This window comes from Nyctereutes procyonoides, unplaced genomic scaffold (genome assembly GCF_905146905.1).
Source record: "Nyctereutes procyonoides isolate TBG_1078 unplaced genomic scaffold, NYPRO_anot_genome, whole genome shotgun sequence".
NCBI classification, from domain to species: Eukaryota; Metazoa; Chordata; class Mammalia; order Carnivora; family Canidae; genus Nyctereutes; species Nyctereutes procyonoides.
Genome location: NW_026575135.1, coordinates 57,992,679 through 58,013,003, shown reverse-complemented (window position 1 = coordinate 58,013,003; position 20,325 = coordinate 57,992,679). Strand labels below are relative to the sequence as shown.

The following is a 20,325-nucleotide window of genomic DNA, read 5'->3' as shown; positions in this document are numbered from 1 at the left end:
TAGTAATGTAATTTTGAGGGGGGAATTTAGAAACTGTTCTTTTTGAAAAGTTTTACCTTTACTTTTGTCAGAGTTATACATATTCATTTGAAGTATGACAAGTACTATTAGCTTATAACAGCCATCTTCAGGGCAGCCCGAGGGGCTCAGCGGTTTATTTATTTTATTTTATTTTATTTTATTTTTTATAATTTTTTTTAAATTTTTTATTTATTTATGATAGTCACAGAGAGAGAGAGAGAGAGAGGCAGAGACACAGGCTGAGGGAGAAGCAGGCTCCATGCACCGGGAGCCACATGTGGGATTCAATCCCAGGTCTCCAGGATCGCTCCCTGTGCCAAAGGCAGAGGCGCTAAACCGCTGCGCCACCTAGGGATCCTGGGCTTGGCCGTTTAGCGCTGCCTTCAGCCCGGGTGTGGTCCCGGAGACCCGGGATCCAGTCCCGCAGCGGGCTTCCTTTGTGGATCTTGTTTTTCCTTCTGCTTGTGTCTCTGTGTCTCTCATGAATAAATAAAAATAAAAAATCTTAAAAAAAAATAACTGCCATCCTCAGCTTTATTCTTTCTAGCTTTTGATTAACACTCCAAAAGTCAGTAGTACTCAACATTTTGAGCAGTTTTTACTGGTGTTTACATCTTTATTATTTTCCAGCAAGAGAATTTTTCTGCTAATTGGGTTTTGTTTTCCTTTTTTTTTTTTTTTTCAGTTTTTGGAGATTATCAATTCTCTTCTTACTGTGAAAGATAATATTCAATTTTCTGATCCACTTTTCAAACCTCAACCAGACTCCATCTCACACACATACACATATCCTACAAATGTGTACATGGTTCAGCTTCTCTTCACCCTGACAATATTTTTGGTTCTATCAGTGTTCAATGTTATAAGTAGTATGTCTCTGTAGATATTATTATACACAGCTGAGTCTCACAGTATTCTACTCCTTCCCTTCATGGATTTCTGAAAGTTAATAACTGTCTGCTCTTCTCTTCCTCCTCCTTCCTATTATTATTATTATTATTATTATTATTATTATTATTTTAAGTAAATTCTGCACTTTAAGTGGGGCTTGAACGCACACTGCTGAGATCAAGAGTTCCATGCTCTACTGAGTCAGCCAGGTGTCCCAATAATTGTCTACTTTTAAATTTGCTTTGTTCTTGATACAGTGGACAGAATTAAGGGAGCAAAGGAAAGAAAAGAGAGAAAAGGAAGAAACAAAAGGAAAAAAGAACTTCTCACCTTGGTCAAACACTTGAGAAAAGCCTAACAATTTTAGTTTTGCTTGAAAGTGCATTCCGGATTATCCTTCCCCTTCACAGTGGACTGGTTATTCTCTAGACTCACTGCTCAGCTTTGTCAGGATCTCCACTTCATTGTCATTCTAGTAACATTCCTCTTCCTCGTGCTGATGTTGGAGCTCCCACTTGCTGGTTGTCATGTCTTCCTCTTTCATGGTTTACAATCTTGTTTGGGGAGAGCACTTCTTCTAGTAGATTCCAGGGAATTGTATCATGGAACTCCTGTAGGGAGGAAATGCTACGGCCACTAGCATCTACCAGGCACTAGAGAAAACTGCTGTCACCTTTGCCATTCCACCTCACAACAACTCTTGGCATCCTGTGGGAAACCTGTGGTGTTACCTCTACCCCCAGTGATGCCTAGAAGCCTCTGATGTCATCCATTCCTGCCATTTGGAAACTGCCTGACACTGTGTTTTGAAATTAATCCGCTAGAACCTTTTCTTTAAATACATCTTTACAAGCCATGTTTCTAAATGTTAAGAAATCTTAATGCTAAGAAAATCGCCTTCATTCCTTCTACACGGGTTGGAATAATTCAAACTACATCAGGTAGTGCCCCAGAGGGTTCATGCTCATTAAGTTGGTGGCTAAAACCAATCTGTTTGACAAATCTGGTTTATAATTTTGAGTAAACATGTAGTTTTTTATAGCAACCATTTCAGCAAACATGGTAACCCGTAACACATGGTCTAATTGCAAGATTGCAAGTCAACATTTGGTAGAAATATTAAAAATAAACCTTCATATATTACATAAAAGATTTGTATTTAGCAAACAGACTTAGGCAGAATCTCAAGATTTTGGTGACAATATAAAATAACTGGTTTTCATTTAAATTTCTTGGTAATAGGTATGTACATAATTGCTAAATATTACTCTCCAATCTTTAAAGTTGTAAGAGCAAGCACATAAAGCAGAAAGACCTTTAAAAAATTCATTGAAAAATTAAGATCTGTTTTTGCTATTCCAGTAACATTTTCAATCAAATGCTTCACTAAAGAGTATCATTAACATAGCAGTGAAATATGAAGATGAAATTATTTTCTGCAAATCCATGGGTATAAATTTGTTTTTAATAGGAGGTTGATGATGTGAATCAGAGACCCAGTGATCTGATATTTAACTTTCCTTTTTCAGCTGTGTTCAGTATTCTTGCTTTGCACAGCAAATTTTCTTTTCTTTAGAATGAAAACTGAAAATTTTCTTCATCTCAGCTTAGGGACCAAACGACATTTGTGTTGACATCAATCATCTCTCCTTGGGGTGATCTATGACAACACTGAGGAAATTAGATTGGTTTTAAGGGATTGGGATATAAGTGAGAAAGAAGAAAGTTAAGAATCAAGAAGTGAAATCATGATAACAAGTCCTTACAAGCACTGTGCCATTTAAATTCACAAAATTAATCAGAGGAAAGACTTGTAAGCATGTTGATGTTCCACATTAGATCAACTTCGACTTGAATATTGTCCATCAGTTATTCTTAAAAATTTATTCTTTGCTTCAGATTTGGAACAATATGACTTTGAAAGACATGTAAAGAAGAAGGGATAGAGTTGCAGGACTGGACTTAACAGCCATTTCTCTGAGTTTCTCTTACCTAATTATGTATCAATTTTTTGAGCAAAAACATACCAGGGGAGAGGGCCACTAGAGAGTGACCAATGGTCACAATTCTATAATAAGCCTTCTGATCAGGATTACATCCAAGAGCCCATTGCAATAAAAATTCTATTTTCAAGAGGATCTTAGCTTGAATTCTGAACAATTGCAGATTGAAGAGAAGAGGCAATGGAAAGAGGATTTGATAAAGCTGATTGTTATCCTCCATGATGGTAAGGTTGGTAAATACCGGATAGGGATGGGAATCAAGATAATCATGCTACTCCTGCCACCCACTGGTCAAAGAATGAGTTCTGCGTAATTGAAATGTATACTTTTAGGGTTATGATTTTTCTTGACGCATAGCTTCTTTGATTTTTCTATGATCCAACAGTCTCTTTTGAGCTTCCATTCTCTTTGGTGGTGCAAAACTAACCCAGGCCATTCATTATCCTTGTCTCAAGGTTTGAGAGCTTTGGAGAGAGGCTTTAAATTACACTTAGATGTCAAGTGAGGAAGGTGTCATCCCAGGTCATCTTCTAGCCTGTCTGGCATTTGCTGTGATGTAGCAACTCCCCAAGTCCTTGTTGTCATCACCCTCCTGTCATAATGTTCGCATTCCTACATCGACTCTCATTTTATATGGTTCATGCTGCTGTGTCTCCTCTTCTGGCTGCAAGACCCCTTCCAGGCACCAGCCACCCCTCAGCTAAATCTCTCAGGGTATGGAGATAACTTTTGGATGATATCTCTTGTCACTCTGGGACTGTGGGAAACTGAAGAGTTACCGTAAGCCCTGTCTGCATAGAAGGGCTGCCACTCCAAGGTGTCTCAGAGCATAAATTAAGATATTCCCAGCTGTAATAGGAAACTTATCTCAAACTGCCTTAAGGCCAGTTATTAGCTTTATAGGAAGTTAAGAGGTAAGGCAAGCTTCAGAGCGTGTTGGTCCAGCAGTTTAAAAATGCAATCAAAGACTTGAGTTCTCTTTGTCTCTCTGCCCTGCCCTCTGCCTGTGATCTTCATTCTAAAGTGGATTCCTGTCTTGGTTGTATGATGGCTGCCTGCAGAAATTGCAGCTTTGTTTTTTCTATTAATTGGCTTCTCAAGCTTCTTTCTTCAAATGAAGTAGAATATTCCTAGAAGTCTGGTAAAATCCTCTTCATCTCTTGTTGGTATGGCTGGGTCACATGCCTATTTCCCTCCTTTCCCTTTTTTTTTTCTTTTTTTTACTTGAAGTTTAACTTTTAATTCCAGTTAGTTAACATAGAGTCTTATAATCACATGCTTATTTTTAAGTCAATTTTCAACAAAAAGAATGGGATTACCGCTAGACCGAAATCAGGTTGAACCCAGAAGCTGAGAGTAGAAATCACAGTCTCCTGAGGTTTTTGGCTATGTGGAGGAGTGAGTATCTGAAGAAAATTTGGAATTTGTTAGGGAGAGAATGAGGAGGATAGATGCTCTCTAGGCAATAATATCAGTCAGGATTTTGTTAGGAAAATATACTCCTCTAGAAATTTCAAGCAGAGCAAGATTAACTTAGCAAATTAAGCCACAAAAATCATAGGAAGGGGCAGAAGAGGAAAAAACCCCGAGGGGGGTAAGATGGGTTAGTCAATATTCAGGAATTCCAGGAAGATGCTCCTGGCCCTGTAGGAGAGCACACCTGTCTAAGCCTGAATTCCCCTGAACCTGTGTTCTTCTCTTCCTGCAGACCCAGTGCAGTTGTTATAAGGGTGGTGCTGCTGGTGTAGCCAAAGCCAGGTGTAGCTCTGGCTTCCTTCTTCCCTTCAGTCTTTTTTTATAAAATAGATTTATTGAGATATAACTTATATATCATGCAATTGAACAATTTTAGGTATGCAAAATGTATGATTCACTGGCTTTAGTATATTCACAGAGCTATGCATCCATCACCATCATTGATTATAGAACATTGTCATTATTCCTAAAGAAAAGCTTTCTCCTCAGATAGCATCCCTCCTATCCCACTCTCCCAATCCCTCTTTTCATCCTCCCCCCAACCCCTCCAGCCCTCCACCCTACACAAAAACTAATCTACTTTTTGTCTCTGTAGATTTGCCTATTCTGGACATTTTTTTCATGTAAATAGATATTTATAATATGTGTTCTTCTGGGATTGTATTCTCTCACTTAGAATAATGTTTTCAAGGCTCATTCACATTGTAGCATTGATTGGTACTTCATTTGTTTTTATTGCTGAATTCTCTTCCAGTGCATGAATACACCACATCTTATCTCTCCATTCATCAGTCAGTGGACATTTGAGTTGTTTCCACTTTTTAGTTGTTAGTTAAGCTGCCATGAACATTCATGTACAAGTTTTTGATGGAATGTATATATGTTGGGCATAGACTTAGGGGTGGAATCCCTAGGTCAAGTCGTAAATCTAAGTTTAACCTTTTGAAGAAATACTAAACTATTTTCAAAAGTGGTGGCACCATTTTATATCCCCACCAGCAATGTGTTAGGGTTCCATCATTTCTCTACATCCTCACCAGTACTTGTTATTATATGTATTTTTGATGGTAAGCTTTCCTACTGAGTATAAATTGGTATCTTATTGTGGTTTTCATTTGCATTTCCCTGACGGCTAATAATGCTGAGCATCTTTTCTTGTACTTATTGGCCATTTGTGTATCTTTTTGGAGAAATATCTTTTCAGGGTCTTAGCCTGTTTTTAGCTGTATTATTTGTCTTTTTATTATTGAACTGTAGCAGTTTTCAATATATTCTAGATACAAGTCTCTTACTTGATAAATGATTTGCAAGTGTTTTTCCCTCATATAGTGGATTGTCTTTTCACTTTTTGGTAACATTTATTGGTGCATAAAAGTTTTAAATTTTGATGAAGTCCAATTTATCTGGTTTTTTTTCTTTTGCTGCTTATGCTTTTGGTGTCATATATAAAAATGCATGCAGAATTTAAAATCATGGTGGTTCACCCCTACATAGTCTTGTAAGAATTTTATGGTTTTATTTCATAGACTTAGGTCTACTGGGAAATGTAGCCTCTATGAGAAGACCTTAGAGGAGGTGGGAACCAGCCCATAGTATGTAGCAAATAACTAAACATCAGCCTTTGTGAGGATTTTCTGTCTTTTTGGAGTCTAGACAGAAAGCAGGCCACAAGTCTCCTTTTATTCAAAGATCCTAAATCTGTCTAGCATCATTTTGTCACCCTTAGAACTTGAGAGATGTAGAGAATATAGGGCCCAACTCACTTTATTCTATTTTTCTCTTCTGTGTTCTTCCTTCTCCTCAGTCCAGGAAGTTCTAAAATTGAGTCTAAGAGAAACTCAGCTATCTATTTTTTCAGATAGTTCTGTTTCACGTGCTTTTGTTCTGAAGAGCTATCTTTTGCTTTTAAAAAAAAAGAAAAAATCTTAAAGGTACAAGAGATTATTTTAGATACACTATTAGACCATAGAAAGCAGCATTTTCCCTGACAGATTGGCAATATGGTTTCATGAATGTGACAGAGACAGGGATGAGACTTTAGGAGGAGATGAGTAATTATAGATAAGGTGCTAAAATTAATAGGTAAGCAGGACATTGATGCCTTTGCTGGAGATTTCCAGTTATGACTATACAGTATTAGGGGCAGCTTGGCAATGATTTTACAACTGTATTCTGTAATAAATCATAGCATACTAATATAGACTGAATTGTTTAAACATCTTGGAGACTTTAATTTATTCAGCTTAAGAGATTAGTTGAAGGGAAAAAAATAATGGAAAGTAAGCTGTAGGATTGCTTTTCCTGAATTCTAAATTTAGCTTACATGTATTTCTAATCCTCTATGCTAGGGATATTTTCTTGGAAATTGTATAATCTGATCACCTTTATTAATGCAAGGTTTTAGATGGGCATAAACATGCTTACTGTATTTTACTGTGTCAATTTTTAGCCTAGGTAATCCTGTAAATGATGAGCTAATTATATTCTGTGTGATTATCAAGCTACTTAACTTAAATCTAGTATGATTATAAAAGGCAAGTAAATCTTCCGTGCCAATAGAGGAGAGTCTACACAGTTACATTTAAGAAGACAAAAGAAACTGCACCATATGACCAAAGCCTGTGCAAGATTAAATCCCCATTATATGGATGACAGAAAATAGAAAAGAATAGAGTGTGAAGAGCAACACAAATTCACAGCCATCATTTTGAGTCCATATTATCTTCAAAGACAAATATGATTGCTCCCTGAATTGATTGTCTTATAAAACTAGATGGGGACCATTCTATCACCCGTTGTAGGAAATGCCCATCTTTATTTTTAATTAAATTGGAATTAATTTTTATTAAGGTTCACATTGTATCTGGGTATAAATGGAAAACTTAAGTGATCAATAGGGAAGGAAAGGAGTATGAGGACTCAAGAGTACGACATTGTTTCAGCTCCCAGGGAAAATTTAAAAAAGGGAACTAGCATATTCAAAATGTTTCTCATATGCACATCATACTATCTCATTTAGTCTTGACAACAGTTCTAAGAGGAAGGCATAACTATCCCAGTATACCTAAATGTGGACTCTGGATCACAGCTACATTAGGATCCAGTTTGTCTAATTCCAAATTCTGTGCTTTCTTGGTTATTAAGTTTTGATAGCACCCTTTCAGGTACAAAAGACAGAAAGAAATACTATCCTAATTGGCTTAGGAAAACCAAGGAATATATCCGCTTGTAAAACTCATAGAGACCTGATCCTCCTCCTTCAACATTGTCTACTGCAGGCATGGTTGGATCTAGGGGCCAAGAGGAATTCTTTCTCTCTGTCTCATTTCATACTTTTCTTTGTGTTGTTCTTGCTATCAGGCAGGCTCTCAGGAGCTCCAGTTTCAATCTTTAAAGCTTTAATCACATGGAAAAAAAGATTCCTTTTCTAAGTTGGAATAAGAATTCCAGTATTGAATTTTACTGTCCTTGTTTGGTCTAACTTACTCTTAACTACACACTATAAATATTTGAAAGGAAAGTGAATGTACAAGGTTGGCTACATCAGGAAATGTGGCTTATAATTCTTAAGCCTTATGTATATGTTTTAAAGGTGCAGATACAGAGTGCAGAATAACTCTACTATTTGAGTTTTTTTAAATGTGGATCATGAATATAACCAGATAACTATAGCAATTGGTGCTGATCATGAAACTTCCTGAAGTGAACAAAGGCCTTTATTTCTCTGCTATTAAAAAGGTTTTATTCACACTATAAACTCAGACATACAGCCTTTTTCAAATCTGTATGAAAATAAGTTACATAGCCTGTTAAAAAGTATGTATTTGAAAAGGAGGAAGGCCAACTATCAGATACCTGCTGTGTACAATCAGAACATAGGTACATTATATCTACCTTAAAAAAAAAAAGATTTATTTATTTATTTTAAAGAAAGTGTGGGGAGAGGGGCAGAGGGAGACAGAGTGAGAAACCCAGGCAAACTCCATGCTGAGTGCAGAGCCCCACATGGGGCTGGACTTTGTGGCCCCAAGATCCGACCTGGGCCAAAATCAAGAGTTGAATGCCCAACTGATGGCACCACCCAGGCACCCCACATTATATCCATGTTTATGTTAGACAAATGATTCAGTGGGCACTAGCCACATGTGGCTATTTTATCTTTAAAAAGATTTTATTTATTTATTCATGAGAGACACACGGAGAGAGAAGAAGAGAGAAGAAGGCTCCCTGTGGGGAGCCTGATGTGGGACTTGATCCCTGGACCCAGATCACACCTGAGCTGAAGGCAGACGCTCAACCGTAGAGCCACCCAGGCATCCTTCTTAAATGAGACTTTTAAAAATAGTTACTGAGATAATCTTCTGGAATCTTAATGGGTCATTTCTTTTAACACTTAAATCTTTTATCTGTTAGTAATTTGTTTTGGCATAATGGACAAATTAAAGATTACTTCTATTTTTAGATAGTTAAATGGTAATGAGTATTTGCTTCCCTAAATTCATTCACAATTTTTTTTTTTTTTTCTAGAAAGAGCTCCTGATTTTCGTTTAGAGATCCACCTCCCTTTCATTTTCTGCTTGTGTGTTTTGGGTAGTGGAGTGTCACCAGACTAATATGGCCAGAAGAGGTGAGGAACTTTCCCACAATATTCAAATGTTTGTTTTCAAAATTCAAAGGATTGTTAATTTGAAACTTTGAGAGTAGAGTAAGTTTGTTAGAGTGTATGGTGAAGGAAAAACAATGAGAAGTTGTAACCCATGTCATCATAGAGGATTGGGTTTACCTGCCATTGCTAAGAATTAACTTCTCATGATGTCATATTACCTAGCAAAACTTCTCAACCAGTGGGTCACCCACTGCCCTAAGGGTGGCTGAGCAGGCTGGGTCACCAGAGGAGCCTTCCAAAGGGCTTGCTTATCCCAATAAGGCATATAAACATAAGTATCCTCTTTTTAAAAAGATTATTTATTCATTCATTCATTCATTCATTCGAGACAAAAAGAGAGAGGCAGAGACACAGGCAGAGAGAGATAAGCAGGCTCCATGCAGGGAGCCTGATGCAAGACTCGATCCCAGGTCCCTGGGACTACGACCTGAGCTGAAGGCAGATGCTCAACCACTGAGCCACCCAGGCGCCCCAACATTACTACCCTCTTAATGTATTACGAAAAAGCGATGAAGTGCTGCATTTTAGTAAAACAACTTTATGTTGATTTAATGTGAATTGATATTCCTGAATTTGAAAGCTCCAAAGTGAATTGATGTAGAAGAAGTGTCAGGAAAGACTCTTTGGGGATAGTTGGTCTTTACTTGTGTGACTATATCATGGCCATGTAAAGCTACAAATCTCAGGATATAATATTAATATTCTAGAGGGTTATGTTAGATAAATAACAAAGGAGGCTGATAAAAATTCCCTGTGTTTTCAGAAAAGTTAAAGGGTTTGAGTAATTAATTCTTTATCTTCCTCTCTTCCTTTATTTTATTGCAAGAGTGGGATAGTTATAATCTGAGAGATAAGATGGAATCCCCTGAGAGCCATATTTGTGTGACTCTGTGGTTTGGGCAAATGTGTTAAATGAATGAAAGAAATTCATGTTGAGAACTTTCTGCTCTTAAAATAATTTTCTACTTAAAAAGATAACTTCCAGGTATAAAATAAAAATCCTCTACTCAATTATAAAACTTATTTTTAAAATGTATTCACTATTATTGAGACATTAGCATGCACAAGGACATCACTTTGTGCTTGAGATATATAAATAAAATAGACATCCCTGCCCTTGAAAAGCTTATATTCTAGTGGGGGAAAAGACAATAAACAGTAAACAATAAGATATCAACCAATAAACATAATGAATAAGTGAGTTATATAGGATATTAGAAGGATAATTAATATTAGAAGCAATATTAAAATATGGAACATTTTAATGGAGATTAAGTATGCTGGGGAGCAAGAATGAGTTGCAGTATTTGATAGAAAGTCTCACTGAGAAGGCACAATTTGAGTTAGAAATGGAGATGATGAGCACTGGGTGTTTTTTTGCAACTGATAAATTACTGAATACTACATCTGAAACTAATGATATACTATATGCTGCCTAATTGAATTTAAATTAAAAAAAAAGAAATGGAGAAGATGAAACAGCTAGCCACACATTCTAGGGAGAGGGAATAACATGGGACCCACGGGGGAATAATACCTGGTATTTTTGAAGAAAAGAAAGGAGATCAGTATATCTGGAGTGGAGTGATCAAGAGGACAGCAGAATATATAAAGAACTCTTAAAATGTAACAAGAACAATCCAATTAAAAAAAAGGTGAAGAATTTGAATAGAAAAATTTCCAAAGAAGATATAAATTACCAATAGCACATAAAAAGATTCTCATAGTCAAAAACTGCAAATCAAAACCTCAATGACATACTACTTCACACCTATAGAATAGCTACTATAAAAAAAAAGGGTGGGGGGGGGAATAACAAGTGTCAGCAGAATATGGAGATATTGGAACCCCTGTGGATTGTTGGTGGGAGTGTAAAATGGCACAGTCACAGGGAAAACAGTATTGCGGTTCTTAGAAAAATTAAAAATAGAATTACCAAATGATCCAGCAATTCCATCTTTGGGTATTTATCCTAAAGAATTGAAAGCAAAGTCTCTAAAAAATATGTGTAAACCTATGCTCATAGTAGCTCAAAGAGCTAAAAAGTGGAATTCACCCAAGTTTCCATCCACAGATGAATGGTTATCAAAGTATGAATATAGATGTAGTAATGCCATTTAGCCTTAAAAAGGAAGGAAATTCTTAAAATTGTATTTCTTTGGTGTTGGTTGTGATCTCTCCTCTTTTATTTGTGATTTTATTTATTTACGTCCTTTCTCTTTTCTTTTTGATAAGTCTGGCCGGGAGCCTATCAATATTATTAATTCTTTCAAAGAACCAGCTCTTAGTTTTCTTGATCTCTTCTACTGTTCTTTTGGTTTCTATTTCATTAAAAACAATTATAAGAGCATATTATGAGCAACTATATGCTAACAAATTAGTCAGTATGGAAGAAATGCATGCATTTCTAGAAATATATAAACTACCCAAACTGAAACAGAAAGAAATAGAAAATCTGAACAGACCTATAACCAGCAATTGAAGCAGTAATAAAAACCTCCAAACAAGCAAGAGTCCAGGGCCAGATGGCTTCCCAGGGGAATTCTACCAAACATTTAAAGAAATACCTATTTTTTTGAAGCTGTTTTTTAAAAAATAGAAAGGGAAGGAAAACTTCCAGATTCTTTCTATGGGCTGGCATTACTTTGATCCCCAAACTAGACAAAGACCCCACCAAAAGGAATTACAGACCAATATCCTTGATGAACATGGATGCCAAAATTTTCACCAAAATACTAGCAAATAGGATCCAATAGTACATTAAAAGGAATATTCACCACGAACAAGTGGGATTTATTCCTGGGCTACAAGAGTGGTTCAACATCTTCAATCAATGTGGTACACTACATCAATAAAAGAAAGGACAAGAACCATATGATTCTCTCAATAGATGCAGAAAAAGCATTTGACAAAGTACAGCATCTTTCTTGATTAAAACTCTTCACAGTGTAGGGATAGAGGGAACGTTCCTCAATATCATAAAAGCCATCTATGAAGAGCTTACAGTGAATATCATTCTCAATAAGAAAAAATTGAGAGCTTCTTCCTAAAGTCAGGAACACATCATCACTGCTATTCAACATACTACTGGAAGTCCTAGCCTCAGCAATCAGACAACAAAAAAATTTCTTTTTATTATCTAAACAGGCAAAGAAGTTAAATTCTTACTCTTTGCAGATGATGTGATACTCTCTATGGGCAACCCAAAAGACTCCACCCCAAAATTGCTAGAACTCATACAGCAGTTCAGCAAAGTGGCAGGATATAAAATCAATGCACAACAATGAGTTGCATTTCTATACGCTAACAATGAGACAGAAGAAAGAGAAATTAAGGAGTCAATCCCATTTACAATTGCATCCAAAACCATAAGATACCTAGGAATAGACCTAACCAAAGAGGCAAAAGATCTGTACTCAGAAAACTATAGAAGTCATGAAAGAAATTGAGGAAGACACAAAGAAATGGAAAAATGTCTCATGCTCACAATGGAAGAATAAATTTTGTTAAAATGTCTATGCTACCTAGAGTAATCTATACATTCAATGAATCCCTATCAAAATACCATCAACTTTTTTCACATAAGTAGAACAAATAATCCTAAAATTTGTATGGAGCCAGAGAACACTCCAAATAGCCAATGAAATGTTGAAAAAGAAAACCAAAACTGATAGCATCACAATTACAGACTTTAACCTATATTACAGAGCTCTAATCATCAAGACAGTATGATACTGGCACAAAAACAGATACATAGATCCATGGAACAGAATAGAGCACCCAGAAATGGACCTCAACCTTATGGTCAACTCATCTTCAACAAAGCAGGAAAGAATATCCAATGGAAAAAAGATAGTCTCTTCAACAAATGATGTTAGGAAAACTGGACAGCCACAGAATGAAAACTGGACCATTTCCTCACACCATATACAAAAATAGACTCAAGATGGAGAAGACAGCCGCAGAATGAAACTGGACCATTTCCTCACACCATACACACCATATACGAAAATAGACTCAAGATGGAGAAAGACCTAAATGAGACAGGAATCCATCAAAATCCTAGAGAGGAACACACACGACAACTTCTTTGGTCTTGGCCACAGCAACTTTTTGCTAGACATGTCTCCAAAGGCAAGGGAAACCAAGGCAAATTGAACTATTGGGACTTCATCAAAAATAAATAGCTTTTGCACGGCAAAGCAAACAGTCGATAAAATCGAAAGACAACTGATATAATGTCCATTCTATTGGGACATTCAATCTGTCTTTCCATTCTGTCTTCACTTGTCTCCAAATAGACTTTTTGTTTTTTAAGACTTTATTTATTTATTCATGAGAGACAGAGAAAAGGAGAGGCGGAGACATAGGCAGAGGGAGAAGCAGGTTCCCTGTGGGAAGCCTGATGTGGGACTTGATCCCAGGACCCCAGGATGTTGACCTGAGCCAAAGGCAGACCCTTAACCACTGAGCCATCCAGGCAACCTCCAAATAGACTTTCAGTCTACTACTCCACTATAGAGGGATACTCCAGACATAGTATGTGTAAAATCTACCAACCTAGTGTAATTACAACCTGTGTAATACATGTACATGGAATTGATCTGATGCAAGAGGGTTTTATTGAATCAAATCTACTTCCCAGGGCCCTGGTTAATCAATACGGAATGGTCTGATCAATTTGCGTATTTTCACTATTTCTACTATTTTCAGGATAAAATAGGAATAATTTATGAATATTTACTTTTAATTTGATAATGTATTTTGGCCGAGAAAGTTTTTACATTGATTATTATACAGTATTAGAAAAATACATACCTTTTCTTTCACAGATACTTAATTAAATTATTGTAATTGTGAACAAATGATTGTTTTAACATGAGAATATATAACTTTTTCCCATAAATCTTCCCCTCTTTTGTTAAACATGAGATAGTTATTTCATAAACCAGGATGACAGTTGATGTTCATCTCAACATATTATATTGTTTTAAATTTTTAATGGTCCCAAGTAATTCTGCATGATGATTCAGATATGCCCCTCCTCTGCCAATATCACTTTGTGTTTCTATTTGTTGGGGGCCAAATTCTATACATGGTGAAGAGAGACTCTCCTAGTGATGGTGATTGAGTTTCACAGTAAGTGATGACTCACCACAGTCCAATTTTTGACTAGCTTTTGTTCACTTGTTTTGGTTTCTTGAGAGCATTTCTCTACTGGTCTTTATCAAGCTACATGCACATTACCAATTAACCATATTTCTCCCTAAGCTGGATGTCTTCCTTTAGTATATATCTGTCATCCCAGCAGCACCTCCTTTCTGTATTTGATAAACATTCACCTTAGCAGCAGGGCTGCTGCATACAGATGTGCATTGGGCCCTGCACAAACTTCTAGCAGAGTGGTCAAGTGGAGCTAAAATTCAAGCATGCTCTGCTCCCAAATTTTGACAGTGGCCTGTAATCACTGGAGAAGAGAAGGACTAATTTTGTCAACTAGAGGTGTGTTTTCCTCAGTTGCACAAAGCACCACAGAGGCTAATAGTGATTCTACTTATGAGACTTGATTAGAGGAAGAGACTTCCTTTCAGGATAGAAACACAAAGGACAACCATTTGCTTCTTCAGACACTTTTGCAACTGGACCTTAGACATGTGACTGAGGCTCAGCCAATGAAGTGTATGTGCTCTCAACTTTGACTTGGAAACTGAGACAGTGTACAATTCTTTTTGCAGCTCAAGGGAGACAGCAACATCCAATTCTGTGGGATGGTATTTGCCTTGTCAGGATCTAGGGCTGGAGGTGTTGGTGATAAGACCTCCAGCATCCAGTTATCCACTGGTGGGGCAGGGCTTCCCCAGACCAGTTCTGAGGAGTGATTATCACTCTGGGTGCAAAACCTAATTCTATCCCTATATCATTTCCCAGCCTTTCGCTGCAGCCTTCCTAGTGTTTCACTGAGCACCCAGTAGCTTTTCAGTGAATTCCTTTTCTACTTAAACTACTCAAAGTCCATTTCTTTTGCTGTGTCCATTTATTTTACTGGGCAGTCTCATTCGGTGGGATACTAACATGAAATCCTTTTATTTTTCCAACATTAGTTTTCAAATATGGTTTGATGATGAAGTGTTTTCTGCCTTTTCATAGCATCTTGGGTAGCTCTTGTAGCATCCTGGGGATGCTCTCAAAGCATCTCCAAGATGCTTTGAGGTTTTAAAATACCAAGGCCAAAGTAATCCAGTTTATAATTTGAATCTCAAATCTATTATGATGCTTTTCCTCTCACCCTGCACAGGCTTGACCAGTAGTGCAAATGGTCCTGCCTTGTAGAATATGTTGTGCTTTGCTTCTTCTTCCTCTTCTACTTTGTCTTCCTTCATCTTTAGGGTCTACCTTTTCCATTTCTTCTAGGGAGTTAGGGTGCTGAAGGAGGGATGGGGTAAGGATGAACATATCCTAGCTTAGCTGCTGCTGCTGTGTTCCACAATAGATGGCCAATGTTGGCTGAAGAGGGAATAACTGGATGCTACTGAAGTGCAATGTGAGGGTGGGTTCTCCAGGAGGCTTCACTGGGGCTCCAGTTGCACAGGTCGCTGACATTTGGTCTCACAGTTTCCCATCTGTTTTGGTGTACTTTAATAACCTCCCCCAGTTTTGTTTTATTAGTTTATTCAGAGTTGACTTTTATTGCTTCTCTCCTTGGATTACTGCAAGGACTTCCTAACTGGTCTCCCTATTTCCACCCTTGCTTGCTTTTCTACAATCCATCTATTGTGTGGATTGAACTGTGCTATGAGTTGGATTGCATATCCCCCAAATTCTTAGGTTGAAGTCCTAGCCCCTAGTACCTTAGAATATGACCTTATTTGGAAATAAGGGTTATTGAAGATGTAATTAGCTGTAATTAGCTAATTGACACAGCAAGTGTTCATATTGCACACAAAAGGAGATCACACTACAGGAAATGCTGAGTTTTTAAATACTCATATCATTGCCACAGTTAATTTGCTCATCTTCTGTAACTTTCCTTTTGCACACAGTGATGAACAAATTATGCAGATGGCATAGATTTATTTATTCCAAATTAGAATTGGTATATTTATTGTTTTCAAATGTTGCCATTTAAAAAAAACAATGTCAGAAAGATATTCATGTCCTCTAACATTTTCTGATCTCAGTGTGTGAAAGGTGAAGCCTATTTCCTGTTAAACTGCTTCCAAGCATGATACCATTCCACACGAAGTCTACTTTTACAAGAGTATCCCAGATAGGGATGTTGTTGTTTCTTTTTTTTTTAATGAAAGATTTTATTTATTTATTCATGAGACACACACACACAGAGAGAGAGAGAGAGAGAGAGAGAGACAGGCAGAGGGAGAAGCAGGTTCCATGCAGGGAGCCTGATGTGGGACTTGAGTCTGGGTCTCCAGGATCATCAGGCCCTGGGCTGAAGGCGGCACTAAACCGCTGAGCCACCCGGGCTGCCTGATGTTGTTTCAGGAGCTTCTGCAAATATATTACACCAGAAAATAGGCCAGTAGTGCTTTTAGAAACAATAGTCCAGAAATATCCAAGAGTCATAAAAGTAATTTCACATTTAAATAAAATGAAATTGAATTTTGCTACTCAAGGTGTGTCTGAGAAACAGAAACATCCACACTGGAGTTGATTAAAATGTAGGCTTTGCCTAAAATATTGAATCAGAATCATATATTAACAAAATCTCTATCTGAGTAATATGCACATTAAAGTTTGAGAAGCACTAGAATAAGAAATACTAGAGGACCTTATGTACAGTAAGAGTCATGTTGTTTCATGAAACTTATTCCAGTTATATATAAAATATGAATTTGGTCATGATGAAAAATGCATTTCTTACTGTGGGTCATAGTAAGAAAATATTAGAGAGTAGGATGTCAGCAAGCTGGCCAAATAGGAGCCCTGTCATAATGTGCCCACCACCAACAAAAATTTGGCATCAATTTGTGGAAAAAAATGACTTTGTAGAAACTGTGGGGTCCACCCCCCAATATCGCAAAGGACTGCTGAAGAGTTTCACCCAACTGTACATCAGGTAATAGGCAGACCTTGGCCCTGAGTGTGGACCCTCAAGTGACCCATGAACTTGTATTAGCCCCACACAGCCACGGTCCAGGATCCTCTGGAGAACACTGACCTAAACAGTCACTCACAGGTGAGAGAGTCCATGGAGTAGTCCAGAAGTACATTGGAGAAGTTCCAGCATACCATTGGAGGAGAGAGAGAGAGATTAGATGTATTACGGATAGAAAGAGGAATAGTTTGACTTCATCTAGATTACCCCTCCCTCAAGGCAGCCCATTTCAGTGCCAAGAAAGACTTTCTCAGACCATCATTTCTCACTCAAGGAAAATGCAAGCATATGACTGAGCACCCAGTTTCCCCAGCTATGCATAATGCTGTCAAAGAGAACCAGTTTTGAAAAGGTATAAAGTAGATGAATGGATTTAAAAAAAAAAAAAAGCAGACCCAACTGCATTCTACCTATAGGAGACTCACTTCAGTTTTAAGGACACACATAGGCTGAAAGTGAAGAGGTGGAGAAAGATTTTTCAATTCAAGTGGAAACTGAAAGAAAGCAGAGGTGGTTGTACTTACATCAGACAAAATAGACATTAAGCCAAAAACTGTAACAAGAGACAAAGTCATTATATAATGATTAACAGATCAGTTCATCGAGAGGGTAAAACACTTGTAAACATGTGTACTCAACATTGGAGCACCTACATGTATTTAGCAAATAGAGATCTGAAAGGAGAAATAATAACACAATAATATTTGGGGATGTCAATACCCCACATTCAACAATGGATGAATCATCCACACAGAAAATCTTAAGGAAACATTGGACTTGAACTCTACTTTAGACCAAATAGACCTAATAGATACATGAATAGAACATACTATCCAGTAGCAGTGAATACATATTTTTCTCTAGTGCACAAGTGCATAGATCAGATGATAGGTCACAAAGCAAATCTTGGCAAATTTAAGAAGATTGAAATCATAGAAATATCCTTTTCCATCACAATGATTTGAAACTAGAAATCAGTAACAGGAGGAAAAGTAGAAAATTTACGAGTGTGGAAATCAAACCACACACTCCTAAACAACCAATGGGTCAAAGAAGAAATCAAAAGGAAAATTAAAAATATATCTTGAAGCACAAAAATATAAACACATCATACTAAACTTTATGGGATGCAGCAAAAGCAGTTTTAAGGGGAAATTTATAGTGATAGATGCTTACATTAAGAAAAGAAAAAATCTCAATCTAACTTTTCATCTCAAAGAACTGGAAAAAGGAACAAACTGAGCCCAAAGTTAATGGAAGAAAGGAAATGGCAATTATCAGGAGCAGAAATAAAATAAAGACCAGAAAACAGGAGAAAAATACACTAAAACTAGGATGTAGCTTTTGAAAAAGATTAAATTGACAAGCTTTTAATTAGCATACTGTAGAAGAGAGAAGATTGAAATAAAATTAGAAATAAAAGAGGAGATATTATAACTGATACTGTAAAAATACAGAAGATCATAAGAGAGGACTATGAACAATTACATGTCAACATTGGGGTTACCTGGAAAAACTGTAAATTCCAAAAACATGCAACCTAACTAGATTAAATCATGAAGAAATAACCTTGAACAGACCAATACCCTGTAAGGAGATTGATTTAGTAATCAAAACTTCCCAACAAAGAAAAGATTATATGGTGAGTTCTTCTTCTTCTTCTTCTTCTTCTTCTTCTTCTTCTTCTTCTTCTTCTTCTTCTTCTTCTTCTTCTTCTAAAGTTTTCATTTATTTATTCATGAGAGACACTTAGAGAGGGGCAGAGACTTAGAGGGAGAAGCAGGCTCCCTGTGAGGAGCCTGAGGTGAGACTCGATCCCGGGACCCTGGGATCACAACCTGAGCCAAAGGCAGACACTCAACCACTGAGCCACCCAGTGTCCCTCGGGTGAGTTCTTCTAAACATTTAAGCAAAACATTTCAAGAAGAATTAATTCCAATCCTTCTCAAACTCTCCCCAAAAATTGAAGAGGGTGAACACTCTCAAACTCATTTTACAAGGCCATGATTACCCTGATTCCAAAGCTAGATAAGAACAAGCAAACAATGGAGTAATACCTCTGATGAATATAAAATGCAAATATTCCCAATAAAATACTAAGAAATCAAATTCAACAGCACATTAAAGGGATAAATCTCACTTGCTCCTGGGATTTATCCCTGGGGATACAAGGATGGTCACAACATATGCAATTAATAAATATGGTATATCATATTAATAGAATGTAGGATAAAAATCATATGATAATCTCAGTAGATGCAGAAAAGGCATTTGACAATATACAATATATTTCATGATAAAAATTCTCAACAAATTTATTTATTTATTTATTTATTTATTTATTTATTTATTTATTTGATAAATTTATTTTTATTGGTGTTCAATTTGCCTACATACAGAATAACACCCAGTGCTCATCCCGTCAAGTGCCCCCCTCAGTGCCCGTCACCCATTCACCCCACCTCCCACCCTCCTCCCTTCCACCACCCCTAGTTCGTTTCCCAGCGTTAGGAGTCTTTATGTTCTGTCTCCCTTTCTGATATTTCCCACACATTTCTTCTCCCTTCCCTTATATTCCCTTTCACTATTATTTATATTCCACAAATGAATGAGAACATATAATGTTTGTCCTTCTCCGATTGACTTACTTCACTCAGCATTATACCCTCCAGTTCCATCCACGTTGAAGCAAATGGTGGGTATTTGTCATTTCTAATGGCTGAGTAATAATTCCATTGTATACATAAACCACATCTTCTTTATCCATTCATCTTTTGATGGACACTGAGGTTCCTTCCACAGTTTGGCTATTGTGGACATTGCTGCTATAAACATCGGGGTTGCTAGAACTCATACAGCAATTTGGTAGCGTGGCAGGATACAAAATCAATGCCCAGAAATCAATGGCATTCCTGTACACTAACAATGAGACTGAAGAAAGAGAAATTAAGGAGTCAATCCCATTTACAATTGCACCCAAAAGCATAAGATACCTAGGAATAAACCTAACCAAAGAGGTAAAGGATCTATACCCTAAAAACTATTGAACACTTCTGAAAGAAATTGAGGAAGACACAAAGAGATGGAAAAATATTCCATGCTCATGGATTGGCAGAATTAATATTGTGAAAATGTCAATGTTACCCAGGGCAATT

The 20,325-nt window shown here is 37.0% G+C and overlaps 1 protein-coding gene across 1 annotated transcript in view; it reads left to right on the top strand.

Moving 5' to 3' along the window:
- The window catches only part of MEGF10 (multiple EGF like domains 10), a 339,552-nt gene that overhangs the window by 138,164 nt on the left and 181,063 nt on the right, over positions 1 to 20,325 (top strand). Inside the window, exon 6 of the mRNA XM_055302009.1 lies at positions 8,919 to 9,018. Coding sequence (XP_055157984.1) covers positions 9,006 to 9,018 — 13 coding nt within the window. The 5' untranslated portion in view covers positions 8,919 to 9,005. The remainder of the gene's footprint in view (positions 1 to 8,918; positions 9,019 to 20,325) is intronic.